The 16,165-nt window shown below is 38.2% G+C and overlaps 2 protein-coding genes across 2 annotated transcripts in view; both read left to right on the top strand.

The window, feature by feature from the left end:
* crybb3 (crystallin, beta B3) lies at positions 1-5,604 on the top strand. The gene is given in 6 exon segments (XM_034167602.1): positions 1-97; positions 2,620-2,702; positions 2,848-2,963; positions 3,054-3,189; positions 3,287-3,429; positions 5,325-5,604. Coding segments are annotated over 5 exon segments (750 nt in total). The 5' UTR covers positions 1-97; positions 2,620-2,627.
* A 5,807-nt stretch (positions 5,605-11,411) lies between these two features.
* The window catches only part of cita (citron rho-interacting serine/threonine kinase a), a 134,185-nt gene continuing 129,431 nt past the window's right edge, over positions 11,412-16,165 (top strand). Inside the window, 1 exon segment of the mRNA XM_034167074.1 lies at positions 11,412-11,528. Coding sequence (XP_034022965.1) covers positions 11,427-11,528 — 102 coding nt within the window. The 5' untranslated portion in view covers positions 11,412-11,426.

The following is a 16,165-nucleotide window of genomic DNA, read 5'->3' as shown; positions in this document are numbered from 1 at the left end:
ACAACCTCACACTAAGACAACCACAGCAAAAAGACACAAGGAAGGGGAAGAACAGAGCGTGCCTTGTACGTGGTACAGTGAAGCACAAGCCATCCAGGTAACACAGATCATCAACTTCATCACTGACAGCTCTTTGTTTGTGTGTGTGTGTGTGTATATATATATATACAGACAGACATACAACCAGTCAAACATTTGGTCCATTCAGTTGGATGGGAAAGTGTGACCAAATGTTTGACTGGTTGTGTGTATATGCTTGGTACTGCTCATAACAGAACTATTTGTGGGGTGTAAGTTAATATTTCTATTCTGCAGAAAACCTTCCTGTCTCCTTGTATGAATTTTACAAGTCAATACTATAACTTCCAGCGGTTGCATTGCTGAGTTTGATGGGTGAATTTCCAACTGTGTTTGATTCGCTCATTGTGTAATTGTTTCACCAGAATGCTGCTTGTAATTTCACAGTAATACATTTGTTTTTGTTTTGTTTTTGTTTTTTTTGTGATGTTTTTGCTTTTCAGTGTTGGTCTTTTATTGTCTTTTTTTTTTTTTTCATTTTGCTAAGTATTGTTTTATTACTCATTACCTCTAGGCATTTATATACAATACTGTGCAAAATATTTAGGTAAGCAACTTGCCTAAAAATGTTTGGGTAATGTTTAGGTGTGGCATTTGTGCTGGAGACCTTCCTGTATGTTTGTTTTGTGAATTGTTCTGTAATTTATGTCTAGCATGGCCCAAGTAGAGGGTCACCCCTTTGAGTCTGGTCTGCTTGAGGTTTCTTCCTCAGAGGGAGTTTTTACCACTGCTGCTCTGGGGGTTAGTAAGGTTAGACCTTGCTTGTGTGAAGTGCCTTGAGGCAACTGTGTTGTGATTTGGTGCTATATAAATTAAATTAATTGAATTAATCCAAAAATGTTTCATTAAATATATAGTGTTTAATACCAACTTCCAGTAAAAAGTTTAAGATGTTGGGGCCAAGTAAATGTTGGTGCTGAACTGGATCAAGGAGGAGATCTTGCCTTGTACAGACTTAAAGCCACTATTACAACAAGCAATAAAATTAGTGTCATTTAGTGAAGTAACTGGTTGGCTGTAAGTGCAGCCATGTCACTGTGCACACATTTCAGAAATTAAGCAAAGTAGGTCCTGATAGCACTTAGCTGGGAGACTTAGGAATAGCAGAAGCTGCACAATGTTGCTCGATGCATAACTGGAGTTGCATCATGAAGGGCATCCAGTTTAAAACGTGCCATATTACAATGTGGATTTCTACCAGATCTGTTGTGTGACCAACAAGCACTCAAAAGCGAGGGGGGGACCACACATCCCTCATTGCAAGTGAGTAAAGGTAATTAGTTATACTTGAGTGACTGTGTAGATGAGGTACTCAGATACAGCAAATGAGTAAATGTAACTGGTTAACCTGAAATTAACTGACCTGTAACTGAGTAAAAAAAGGTCTTTAACCTGACTTTGATTCTGATTACTTTTGATCCTAATTATAAGGTCAAAGCAAATGAGACCAAAGTTTAGCAAAAAGCATCAAAGATTCTGTAATGAGAATCATGTGGCTTTGATCCACCACATGATTCTCTTTACTGGATCAAAGTAAGACAGACAGTCTGGTTGAAATGGAAAAAACAACCTGCTTGGCATGGTTCAAAGTTCAGCCAAGTTCAGTGATCATCTTCAAAGGGAAGTGACTAAACATGAAAGATCAGGATTAGAAATCAACAAGCAAATATGAGTAATATATTTTCCTAAGTACAGTAGTGTTCAGAATAATAGTAGTGCTATGTGACTAAAAGGATTAATCCAGGTTTTGAGTATATTTCTTATTGTTACATGGGAAACAAGGTACCAGTAGATTCATTAGATTCTCACAAATCCAACAAGACAAAGCATTCATGATATGCGCACTCTTAAGGCTATGAAATTGGGCTAATAGTAAACAAAAGTTTCCCTTGTTTCCCATGTAACAATAAGAAATATACTCAAAACCTGGATTAATCTTTTTAGTCACATAGCACTACTATTATTCTGAACACCTCTGTATAATTTGCACCTGTCAAAAAAGTGGCTCTTGAAAAAACATAAGTCACAGGGTTTTTTTTCCCCAGTATTATCGGCTCTTTATTTTTGGATTTTTGGTCATTGTTGTGCACTTATTATTGGTATTTATTCTCTTATTGTAGTTAGTTTTTTTATTTGGTGCTTTGATTCTTGTGAAAGCCCTATATAAATAGTTATTAACGAATGTGTGATTTTTGTATATGTACCTCTCACAAGTTACAAATACAAATTTGTTAAAAAAAAAAACAAAAAAAAACTTTAGAAATATGGGAATCAAACATCAGGATTAAGGTCAATAATTAGGATCACATAATTTATAGGAGGAAAAAAGTAAGCCTTCACAATGTGGAAATAAAAGGGTACAAAAGAAAAATGCCAGCCCTGACATAAACAGACAGTGTGAGACACTGTGTGCACTCTGAGAGCTCCACTAGTTATTAAAAGTTGTAGTCTGATTCAATATGCATAAAACCTTTGCAAAAGTATTGTCTGCCTGTCAACAATCCTGATTATTATTATTACAGTAAATCCTGTGCTCTGTAGCATCAAGTATGACAGAACAGCAGGGAAATCCAGATCAGCTGCCTGCAGATAAAGGCCAGGGAGGCGCCGGAGCCATATACAAGGTAGCCAGTCAAATGAGAGCAAAGGTTCTATTACCTCCACACTTCCTCTATATGCCAATTAATTGAAATGAAAAGAATATCTTTTAAAAAAAGAAACAATGTATATTACGCACATCACTGGACGTTTTATTTGCATGTGCTGCAGTTGGTGGTTTTTGAGTTTGAAAACTTTCGTGGAAAGCAGCTGGAGTTGTCTGGTGAGTGCAAAGACATGCGGGAGAAGACAGAGAGAGTTGGCTCAGTCATTGTGGAGTTGGGACCGTGAGTAATCAGTTTTTTTTTTTGTTTGTTTGTTTTTTTTGCCATTTACTGGGAAAATGTGTGTAAGTCGTCTTTTCATTCTTTCCTCAGTTGGGTGGGATTTGAGCGTCCAGGTTTTGCAGGAGAGCAGTTTGTGCTGGAGAAAGGAGAGTATCCCCGCTGGAGCACTTGGACCAATGACCAGAACATCTACAGTCTGAGCTCCTTCAGGCCACTAAAGTGGTCAGTTATTATCACAAACCTGGTGGCTGTCAGAAGGACTGAACATGTGCACAGGATGTGATATGTTAGCTGTTAGCTGTAACTTGCCGTTTCTCTTTCAGGACAGTGCAGAGCATAAGATCCATCTGTTTGAGGACACAGGCTACGAAGGCAGGAAGATGGAGATTGTTGATGATGATGTCCCCAGTCTGTGGGTTCATGGTTTTCAAGACCATGTGGCTAGTGTGAAAGCTGTCAATGGAACGTAAGGGTTCACCCCCTCAGTCATAATTGGCCTATAGATCACTGACCCAGGGTCAGCCTCAGGCCTCTGCTGTGTCTCATACTCCATGACATGATTTTGGTTTGAGGGATGTGTAGGAACAACAAATCTTGGGTGTTCTACAGACCTTATGTGTGTGAACCATAGACTCTATATAAAGGTATGGACACACTGCAGAACCAAAGTCAAAGCCTAAAACTTTAAAAGCCTAAACATGATTGGAAACACCTGTGTTGACCTTTGCCCCTAACAAATGGCCTCTCACTGTATGAGGAATCCCTGAGACTCGAGACCGGATTCTGGCCTCAAATAACTAAGGCATCCCAAGTTTGATCCAGTTTAATTTTTTTTTTTTTTTTTTTTGTGGGTAAACATGACTGGAAACAGCTATTCGCCTTTTCATCCAGATAAAATGACACCTCAATAATTGGTCATCATTTCAGTATGTTCCTATTTGGAAAAGCCTTGCCATGCTTGATGGCCCATCCTATCAGCTGAATATGCAGTTGCATTATTGCGTGCATGACATGAAACCCACACTTTCCAGCAGCAACTGCTGTGAGGACCAGAGTCCAGACAACATACAGATGTGACACCATTCATGTGAAGGCAGGTGTAAGAGTCCTGGAAAGGTGTTGTAAAATATGATTATGTGAATAAATTACAGATGTAAACAGAACCAGAGTTCACAAACAGCTGTTCATGTGACATTATGATTTTAATAGTTTTAATTGAAATGATTTATGGTGATTTTCAGTCAGCCTTTACCTTTCAAGCAGCAGATTAGAACATGAAGATAAGTATTAAAGTCATCATATTGTGTAAAATAATTTTTTATCCATTTATTTAATTATGCAGCATCAAAATAACAACAAAGCTGCATCAAGGTGCTTCACACAACCAACCCCTAGAACAAGGTAACAGTGATAAGGAAAAACTCCCTCTGATGATATTGAGGAAAAAACCTCAAGCAGAGCAGACTCAAAGGGGTGGCCCTCTGCTTAGGCCATTATACCAAAAAGGTTTGCATTTTTTAAATCTACATTTGTCTACATACTGTTTTTTTTTAATCTACATTTTCATACATTTTAAGTTTCATGTTAGACACCCCCAAAGTCCCACAATGCTATAACTGTGCTCACATAAACTGTTTTGCCAGAAATGAAATATAGACCTCACACATTTTGTTTTAGACTTCTGTGACATATATTACAGAAGTACTCCAATATGCTTTAATTTGACCTCAAATTATTAACAGACAATGCCCCTCTTAACAGCCCAGAATTTCCATTCTGTTCCAAAATAATAGAAAAAAAAACTCTTGATATGCAAACAAAGTTGTTACTTCATGCAGCAACACAACAATTTGTTTTATACTTTGAGTTGCAAAATAAATGCTAAAATGCACCTTAAAGTGCTTTTGCTTATCACGCTTTGACGAAAAGGTACGCAGAATTACAAGATGTGGCTACAACTAATATAGTTGGCAATGAGTGTGATAGATTTAAAGTGTAATGAACTATTAAACAGTGACAATAGTTAACAGTTTGGGTGGCACTGAGGCAGAGAGGTGGGGGGGGGGGTGTCTAATTCTGATTATGGCCTCATAAAGGTTTGATCCATCTTTTTATACACATACTGTGTCCAAAGTGGACACAGTGGACAGACAGTAAGTGGACAGAGAGATTATTACATAGACAGCTAAACAGACAGATAAATCTACCTCTACCAGATTGTTAGTAACTTGACACAATAAATGCTATCATCTTGTAATATATTAAAAGGGCATGTAATGAGGACAAACTCTTTCAAATCTGGTGGAAAGAATTTTGCATTTTCCAGAAATATTTTCTCAGTATTTTCTCTTCTTCCTGAAGGTGGGTGGGATACATGTATCCAGGCTACAGAGGGCGCCAGTATGTGTTTGAGCATGGAGAGTTCAAACACTGGAATGATTGGGGAGCCACTGCACCTCAGATCCAGTCCGTCCGACGTGTGCGGGACATGCAGTGGCACAAAAGGGGGTGCTTCACTGTCCCTGTCCCTGCCCCTGACCCTGCTCCTGCTCCTAAACCTAATCCCAGCCCCAAGTCTCAACCCAAACCCAAACCATAACGCAACACCTCCAGCTCCACCTACAGCAAGAGGATCAGATAGGGGATCAAGCTAAAGGCCGCTGAGCAGATCCTCTGTCTCTCCACCACACTTCGCATTTGTGTATTGGCTAACTAACCAAAGATTTTGGGGAATAATGCAACTGACCATAGTGAAACATGTATCTTTGTTGGAAATAAATGTTTTGGCCTGGTCATACTCATATTTCATGCTGTGAAAGAATAAAGAAATCTGCATGGAAATGTACGTGAAGTGTTGAAAAGATTGCAGTGACTGTGGACGGGCAGCATTTTACAAGCAAGAAATGTCCCTGTTTCACATAAGCCATGGATCGTGCTTTGATTTTAGCAACAGTAAGATCCAGTATTTGTGGTCATTACTAACAATGGGCCTCGTTCATGGGTATCTTCTTAAGAATCTTCTTAGATTCCTTGTTAAGCTGTCCCTAAAGGTACTTAAGAAAACTGTACATCAGATTCATCAACATGTTCTTAAACCACAGAATTGACACAGCTGTGTTCTTAAAATGATGAATCCCATCTCCTCGTAAACTGAAAGCAAATGCCTGGTGAGCCTAATTAACATATTATTAGCATAAGTAAGAGCTCATTAATGCCCATAAAAGGGCATGAGACTGCATGGCCATGACCAGACGCAGATTTCATAAATGGGAAACAAAATGAAAAAAAGCAAAAATTTGATTAACAATTTCAGTGCAGCAGGCAAAGAGAGAAAAAAACTTCTGCAGTTCAGAGGTGGAGGTACTGCTGCAGGAAATCAGCCACAGGAAGAAAATTCTATTCAACAGCCTTAGTGCAGGTTACACCAACACCAAAAAGAGCAAGTATGGGAGACTGTCACACATGCAGTGAATGCCGTATCCAGAGAAGGACTTGATTAATGTTAAAGTGTTGCTACACTGTAAAATCTTTATCTTAATCTTAAAAACTGAAGTTCATCACCTGCCTTGAAAATGTGAGTTAATTCAACTGAATATCAGTTAACTTGTCTTAAGGATAAGTCTCATTTCAACTCACAATTAATGAAGACAATGGATAGCTTTAAGTTCAGATTTTAAAAACACAATATGTATATGTCGCGGACATGAACGAGTGAAGCTCTTCAGCATCTCACCATGTCATTTAGGTCCTTCAGACTTTTTTTGAGTAAACGCTTCGGAGGAGCATTAGCATGGCTAAAACCTTTCAGCTTCTCGCCCCCCTCCTCCTTTTAACCCCCCCCCCACCCCCCCCCCCACACACCCCTAATTACAGCCTCTTAACCCCCCTTTTTAATGTAGATGTAAATTAATATTCAAAATGTTCAGCTAGTTGACAGTAGGGCTGTACAATATGGCCAAATTATCATATCTCAATATTGTGATATCAATATGATATGACTATGGTTTCACACAAGGTGCAGCAACAGTGAAAATTAAACATTCTTAAACAAAACAGTAATAATACCACACTCATTTTGCACTCATCATAAGGTTAGGATACCGTGCCCTCCAAAAGTATTGGAACACTTGGAATTTCACACATTTTAATTTGTTTATGTCATTTTAAATACAGGAAATACAAAAAATAAATAAAGAAAGAATAAAAATTTCTAAAATTATCTTACTCAAACTGAAAGCAAATCTCTAAAACTTGATAAAACCTGTAAATAATAATCAGTTTTATTGCCAGTTTTCTTTAGACAAGTCAGGGGATGGAAACATGAACATTTCCAAGTCACTGAATATGTCTTGGACTGTATTTACATCAATTATGAAGAAATACAAAAGTTTCTTTCACCAAATATCAAATCTAGGCTTTCATCTCAAATGTACTTTCTGTCAAATTGTAGCTGAACTTTCAGGTCTTCTTTGTAAGAAAATCCTCCTCTACACCACTTCATCAGGAAGCTGGATTTTATATTTTTAATTAACTTATATCAAGTTGTAGAGATATGCTTTCAGTTTGAGTTTAAGGAAGATAACTTTAGATTTATTTATCTAAAGTTGTCACTCAGACAGCAAAATTAAGAGATTATTTAAAAATAGTTCCTTCAGAGAGCAAAATTAAGACCCCCAGGAGCAAGACCCCCACATCCAACATGTTCACCTCCAAGTCCGTCTGAGACCAGCCACCTGGACAGCTGCTGCAATAATCGGTTTGCAGAACGAAAGAATTTCTGCGCAAACTGTCACAAACTGTCTTAGGGAAGCTCATCTGCATCCTCGTCATCCTCATCAGGGTCTTGATCTGACTGCAGTTCGTCGTTGTAACCAAATTGAGTGGGAAAATGCTCACATTCAAGGACGTCTGCCACGGTGGAAAGGTATTCTCTTCACGGATGAGGTGTATCAGTATCTGGTGTGACCACCAGATACTGACTGGTTTTCTGACCCCTAGACTCCCCCAATAAAGCAAAACTGCACATTTCAAAGTGGCCTTTTATTGTGGCCAGCCTAAGGCACACCTGTGCAATAATCATGCTGTCTAATCAGCATCTTGATATGCCACACCTGTGAGGTGGGATGAATTATCTTGGCAAAGAAGTCGTGCTCAATAACACAGATTTAGACAGATTTCTGAACAATATTTGAGAAAAATAGGTCTTTTGTGTAGATAGAAAATGTTTTAAATCTTTGAGTTCAGCTCATGAAATTTGAACAAAAACAAAAATGCTGCGTTTATATTTTTTGTTCAGTGTACATTGGCCTCTGAAAATGGAGGGAAATTACACAATATTATTAAAAAAATCCTGGACGCAATTTAACAGCCGTATGAAAACGTAGTGGAAGTGATGTACTTTTACGGACTAGTGTTTTATGACGACCTATCCGTGGACGGACCGCTGAAGCTGTTTTCGCCTACAAAAATGTAAGTATCCAATCAGACGACGCCTTCATTCGGCTTGCACTTCAGGTGGGCGGAGAACGCGCAAATTTTGAAAGTTGACCGGAAATAACGACGGTAGAAAAAACACGGTGTGATTTTGTTTATACGTTATTTCAATGTAAATACCAACAACAATAAACTGAGGAATCTTAATACTTGTCTGGTGAGTAAGACAGTGTTGTTTCGTTTTAGTAACTAAGTGAACGCGCTGTCGTTGGTTACTAGCGGAGTCAGCTAACAAATGATAGCTGGCTAGCTAAGAGTTGATTTGTTTTCCTGACTTGACTACATGTCAGTTACAGTGCATCCGGAAAGTATTCATAGTGCTTCACTTTTTCCACATTTTGTTATACAGCCTCATTCCAAAATGGAGTAAATCCATCTCTCTCCCCCCGTAAAGTTCTACTCACAATACCCTATAATGACAATGAATTTTTTTTTTTTGATAACATGTTCGATTCGCTGACATTAATGAGCGAAGTTCTTCACTATCTGTGTATATATCATGAAACAATAATTTCAAATTGAATAATGATTGCAGAACTTCAAAGTAATGCTAGGCTACTTCACAATTGTCATTTCGATTCTTTTTCTTTACAGTATTGTAAAAATGTAAAGGAAGACGTTTTTAGCCCTTCCTCCTCTATGCTATACTCTCCATGTTCCTTGAGTTTGAGATTTAAATTAAAGTTGAAACTTAGACATAAAAGACAAATTATTGAGCGAGCTCACAAGATTTTTTTTGTGCCATTTCTGGGTTGTGGCTTCATCTAGTATTAAGCGAGCTCTCAAAATTCTGCTCACTACATCCCGTAATGACAACATGAACAAAGTTTTTGAAATTTTTACAAATTTATTAAAAATAAAAAAAAATAAGAAATCGCATGCACATACATATTCACAGCTTTTGCCATGAAGCTAAAAATTGAGCTCAGGTGCATCCTGTTTCCACTGATCATCCTTGAGATATTTCTATAACTTAATCAGAGTCTACCTGGGGTAAATTTGTTGATTGGACATGATTTGTCTACATATAAGTTCCCACAGTTGGCAGTGCATGTCAGAACGCAAACCAAGCATGAAGTCAAAGGAATTGTTTGTAGACCTCTGAGACAGGATTGTCTTTAGGCACAAATCTGGGGAAGGGTACAGAAATATTTCTGCTGCTGTGAAAGTCCTCAGTGAGCACAGTGGCCTACATCATCTGTAAATGGAAGATGTTCAGATGCAATCACTCAATCAAATCCTTTATTTTACCAGATAGGCAGTAATACAATAACAGACATGACATGAAGACAGAGTGAGTACCAGGCAAATAACCAAGGATTGATCATACACAATTACACAGTCCAACGGAATTCCTTTCAATGTCTGTTATGATGCGCTTAAACTCTCCAAATGAAAGCAGTCTTGGCAATTTTAATTCTTTCTGGAGTTCATTCCAGAAAGAAGGTGCAGAGTACTTAAACATCTTTTTACCAAGTTCAGTCCTCCCTCTGGGCACGACCATCAGCAGAACATCTTGTGAGCATAGGGAATGAGTGTTTTGTTTCCTACTCATGAAGTTGCATAAATAAGGCGGAACCAATCCAATCAAGGATTTATAAATGAAAGATAACAACAGAGAGAATCTGTGAACATGTAGAGATGGCCAATCTGACATAGCATACAATGTGCAATTGTGTACCCGACTGCCACAGCCAGCAACAAAACATAGTACTGAGTGTTACACGGTGTCTAATTTTTTTCAAATAAATTTTAGAAGCATTCAAAAAAAGATGCTCACCATAGTTGAGAAGGAGTAATGAAGTGGCAGAAATAAGATGCTTCCTAACCTGAAGCTAAGCACAAGATTTATTTCTGTAGAAAAAACCCTCATTTCAGTTTCACTTTGCTGCTAACTTTTTGATGTGTTGCTTAACAGAAAGGTTTTTGTATATATATAAAAAAACAAACAAACAAAAAAAACCCCCAAGTGCTTAAAAGCATTCACCTTTTCAATTGCCACACCCTGTGCAGTGAAAAGAGTAGGAAGGTTGGATCCACCAGGACTCGTCCTAGAGCTGCCTGCCCATCTAAACTGAGGGATCGGGGTAGAAGGGCCTTAGTCAGGGAGATGACCTAGAATGCCAGGATTCCTCTGTGGAGAGAGAACCTTCCAGAAGGACAACCATCTCTGTAGTAATCCACCAAGCAGGCTGGTATGGTATGGTGAAGCATGGTGGTGGCAGCATCATGTCGTGGGCATGTTTTTCAGGGGCAGGAACTGGGAGACTAGTCAGGATTGAGGAAAAGATGAATGAAGCAATGTACAGAGACATCCTGGATGAAAACCTGCTCCAGAGTGCTCTTGACCTCAGACTGGGGCGACGGTTCATCTTTCAGCAGGACAATGACCCTAAGCACACAGCAAAGATTTCATAGGCGTGGCCTCAGGACAACTCTGTGAATGTCCTTGAGTGGCCCAGCCAGAGCCCAGACCTGAATCCAATTGAACATCTCTGGAGAGATCTGAAAATGGCTGTGCTCCCCATCCAACCTGATGGCGCTTGAGAGGTGCCGCAAAGAGGAATGAGCAAAACTGCTCACAGATAGATCTGTGAAGTTTGTGGCATCATATTCAGGCATTTCAGACTGCAATTGCTACCAAAGGTGCATCAACAAAGTATTGAGCAAAGTGTGTAAATACTTGCATGTAATTTCTTAGTTTTTACATTTTTAATAAATTTGTAAAAATGTCAAAAACTTTGTTCATATTGTCATTATGGGGTGTTGTGAGAAGAATTTTGAGAGGAAAAACATTCACTCAATTTTGGAATAAGGCTGTAACAACAAAGTGTGAAAAAGGGAAGTGCTGTAAATACTTTCTGGATGCAATGTGTTAGGCTGTCAATATGTTGCACTTACATCATGGCTTCCCGTCATTTAGACATAGTTTGGGTCTTTTTTTTTTAGGTTGTGCCATGTTTTAAAGTCATGTTGAAGTTCAAATACATGAATCAAGGAAGCATAAAGAATGTGGCTTCCTCACCAGAGCCCGTCACCAGCCGCAGCTCCAGACTGCACCAGTTACTCCAGGTAAAGCGTCATCAGCTTTCTGCTGCTCCCATCATCATCATCAACATCAAGTTGAGCTGCCCTAAATGGTTTTGTTTTTTCCCCAAACAGTGACAAAAAGTTCATTGTGACTTTTAATCTTGTGTGTGTGTGTGTGTGTGTGTACAAATAATTGAATCTCACTAGATAATTATCCTTTGGGAACAAGATGTTAACTAGAGATGGGAATTAAGAACCAGGTCCACTAATGAGGGTACTTCAAACAGTTCTCTGCTTCAATCAGAAAACATCACCAGAGAACATTCTTGCATTATTTTTCAGCGTAGTTTCCCTTTACTTCAGTACACTCGGTCCACCAATGTTCAAGCTTATCCCTTCATAGAAGAAGGTTACATCTTCTTCACAGAAGATGTAACCTTCTGTGACCTTTTGAGGTACCCCTGTGTTAACTGGATCCAAATCTTTCAGTCCATCAAAATCGTAGGTCTCAGGCATAATTAATTTTTGTTACCAAAACATGCCGGTCATGATGTCAAAGTCTGCAACTAACAGTAAGAACAACAGTGACACTGTTGGTGAAAACTTGTGTAGCTTTCATTTTTCTACACAGTATCTCAGGAATCGATAAAGAGATCAGATCAGTATGACCAGTAATTGCTAAAATCTTATCAATTCCCAACAATGGGGTAATCTTTTGGGAACAAGTGTTTTTTTCCTCTTTGTGTGTGTGTGCAAAAAAAAAAAAAAAATCTTGTCAGAACAAGTTACAGTGAGGCAAATAAGTATTTGATCCACTGTAGATATTGCAAGGTTTCCCACCTCCAAAGAATGGAGAGGTCTGTAATTTTTATCCTAGGTACACTTCAACTGTGAGAGACAGAATCTACAAAAAAAAAAAATCAGAAATCACATTGTATGATTTTTAAATAATTTATTTGCGTTTTATTGCATGAAATAAGCATTTGATTCACTAGAAAAACAGACCTTAATATTTGGTACAGAAACCTTTGTTTGCAGTTACAGAGCTCAGACGTTTCCTGTAGTTCTTGACCAAGTTTGCACACTGCAACAGGGATTTTGGTCCACTCCTCTATACAGATCTGCTCCAGATCTTTCAGGTTTGGAGTTTTAGCTCCCTCCAAAGATTTTCTATTGAGTTCAGGTCTGGAGACTGGCTCAAACACTCCAGGACCTTGAAATAGCTCTTACGGAGTCACTCCTTAGTTGCTCTTACTGTCAAAATCTCACGATACATGACCCCATCCATCCTCCTCTCAGTATGGTGTAGTCTTCCTGTCCCCTTTGCAGAAAAGCACCCCCAAAAATGATGTTTCCACCCCCATGCTTCTTGGTTGGGATGGTGTTCTTGGGGTTGTTCTCATCCTCCAAACACAGCGAGTGGAGTTGATGCCAAAAACCTCAATTTTGGTCTCATCTGACCACATGACCTTCTCCCATGCCTCCTCTGGATCATCCAGATGGTCACTGGTGAACTTCAAACGGGCCTGGACATGTGCTGGCGTGAGCAGGGGGACCTTGCTGCCCTGCAGGATTTTAAACCGTGATGACGTTGTGTGTTACTAATGTAATCTTTGTGACTGTGGTCCCAGATCCCACGAGGTGAGATCTTGCATGGAGCCCAAAACCGGGGAAGATATGGAGAGTCATCATGTGTTTCTTCCATTTTCTAATAATTACACGAACAGTTGTTGTCTTCTCACCAAGCTGCTTGTTGTCCTGTAGCCCATCCCAGTCTTGTGCAGGTCTACAATTTTGTCTGTGGTGTCCTAAGATGGCTCTTTGATCTTGGCTGTGGTGGATAGGTTGGAGTGTGATTGACTGAGTGTGTGGACAGGTGTCTTTAGTACAGGTAACGAGTTCAAACAGCTGCAATTAATACAGGAAAGAGTGCAGAATAGGAGGACTTCTTAAAGAAAAACTAACAGGTCTGTGAAAATCAGTGTAATTGTTCAGAATTTTTTTTTTAGATTCTCTCTCTCACAGTTGAAGTGTACCTACGATAAAACTTGCAGACCTCTCCATTCTTTGTAGGTGGGAAAACTTGCAAAATCAACAGTGGATCAAATACTTATTTGCCACAATGTATCATTTGTGCACAAAGTAATTCTTTTATAGGAAGATGTGTTCTCAGCACAACATATTTAAGGGTGCACATGTTGACCTTTGCGTGTATGCTTTGAGGACAAATTGAGCATAAATGGAATTGTTAAGAAGCACTACACTACATTTTATGTCATTAACTGTATTTATTTGAGCCATGTTGTGGAAGTATTCAATCAAAAGTTTTTTCAGAGAGAGGCCATCAGATCCCTTAAAACACACACCAAAATGTTGGTATGCTTATGTATTGTGGGTCAAGAATGAACACTGCCAAACAGAACGTTGATAGGAGTAGGACTAATATTTTTGGGGAAACTATGAATATTGGCTAACAACAGTGAACAATGAGAACATTGATATTTACATTATGGACTCGCATGCCATTCCAGCAGGGGACAGTAAATCAGCTATATATTAAACGCGTAGTGGCTTCTGTGTGCATGTATGCGAGTGCGCCTGCATGTGTGTACCTTCGATCACAGATAAACTGGGGAGAGCTGACATTTGCCGTTTGGTATGCTTATGTATTTTGGATCAAGGATGAATGGTGCCAAAATGGAACGTTGATGGCATGTAGCACAATATTGTGTACACTGACCTTTTCTGTCATTGAATGGCTCATAATTTTGAAAGTAATGGGACTGTCTTGATGAGCTGTGTGTCCTTTGAAAGGTCTAGCTCTCTAATATTTATAAATTATTCCATTAAGAGAATGAAATAATATTATGTGGGTTAAAATCCAGTTTAAATATATAAAACAGGGCTTTTTGGCATTTTCAATGTTTCATTTATTTTTAGTCATTTTTTACTTTGCTCCAGCTAACAACTTAATGAATCCACCATAACAAACTCTATACTTTATTTTGATCAGCTAGGACTTGTGGCCATGAAAAAATCATTAGCTTAATCAAAATATTGCAGCTTTTTTGGTATTCAAACAATGTTATGTATACATGTCTTGTTTTTAGAATTTAGTCCTAAAGGTCATGTAGTGCAACTAAGGAAGGGCTCCGTAAGAAGCATTTCAAGGTTCTGGAGTGGCCTAGCCAGTCTCCAGACCTGAACTCCGTAGAAAATCTTTGGAGGGAGCTGAAACTCCAAACCTGAAAGATCTGGAGCAGATCTGTATGGAGGAGTGGACCAAAATCCCTGTTGCAGTGTGTGAAAACTTGGTCAAGAACTACAGAAAATGTCTGAGCTCTGTAACTGCAAACAAATGTTTCTGTACCAAATATTAAAGTCTGTTTTTCTAGTGGATCAAATACTTATTTCATGCAATAAAATACAAATGAATTATTTAAAAATCATACAATGTGATTTTCTGATTTTTTTTAAGATTCTGTCTCTCACAGTTGGAGTGTACCTACTATAAAAATTACAGACCTCTTCATTCTTTGCAGGTGTGAAAACTTGCAAAATCGACAGTGGATCAAATACTTATTTGCCCCACTGTAGCTTGATTTGGGATTTTGACTGCTTTTCTTTAAAACCTTATCTATTGGTCATTTTTCACTAAATTTTCTTCAAATAGGGCTCAAATGAAAGCTAAGAACACAGAAAATGATGTAATCCTGACAATTCTTGGTCCAAATAGAAAATCTGACCTTGCCTGCAAAAATGACAGATACTTAAATTTCAACAATTCTGTCATTAAAAACATAGCTGATAGTATTCTTAAAGTCTGAAAATGTATATATTGATTGTTGTTTTTTTTTATCATTAGATTGTAAGTTAGTTTTATAACGCTTGAAATTGGGTATATTACAATGTATGACATCACGTTATAAGATTGAAAATTAAGTCATTTAAAAAAAAAAAAACGTGACTTGTGTTTACATTTTGTTTCTGAACTTTTATTGCCAATCTATTTCTGAAAGTATCAGAATTGGGTTGTACACAAGCTAAGCTTTCCGATGATGTGTAATACATAGGGGTACCCTTAATTTCATTATTTGCGACAAATTAAACATTTGTGTACATAATACTGTGCTCCATGCCTGATAAGATCCCCATGGGCAATGCGCTAGTTACACATACTGTTGTTATGGCTTTTTTATGTATTAAATCTCAAACAGAATATTTAACTTTTAATGTACTGAAATGAGTATGTGTAATTAATTAGTTATAAAAGTATTTATCAAAGAAAAATGTGAAATTAGTTGCAGTTTCTCAAATGTGGAATTTTAGTGCTTGATATTTACACCATTAATGTCACTAAGGAGAGTTTTGCTTTGCTGATGTTCAGCTGTCTCGTACCTGAACAGAAGGGAAATATTTTCATAGAAATTAATGGGATTTTTTGTGTGTGTGTGTGTTACTTAATCAAGGAGTCATTTGTATATTTAAAAAAAAAAAATCACAACAGTGGATTGATCCTTGGTCAAAGTATGTGTTTTATTGAGTGCAGGGCTTGCTGTAAATTAAATGGGTAATTTGGAGGTGTCACTGAGAAATTCATATTCACTAAAAATCCATCCATCCATCCATCCATCCAACTTCTACCGCTTAGTCCAATTAAGGGTCGCGGGGGGCTGGAG

The sequence above is a fragment of the Thalassophryne amazonica genome, chromosome 3 (assembly GCF_902500255.1).
Source record: "Thalassophryne amazonica chromosome 3, fThaAma1.1, whole genome shotgun sequence".
In the NCBI taxonomy this organism is placed as follows: domain Eukaryota; kingdom Metazoa; phylum Chordata; class Actinopteri; order Batrachoidiformes; family Batrachoididae; genus Thalassophryne; species Thalassophryne amazonica.
Note: the sequence above shows the minus strand (reverse complement) of the source record. Positions and strands in the feature narration are given on the sequence as shown.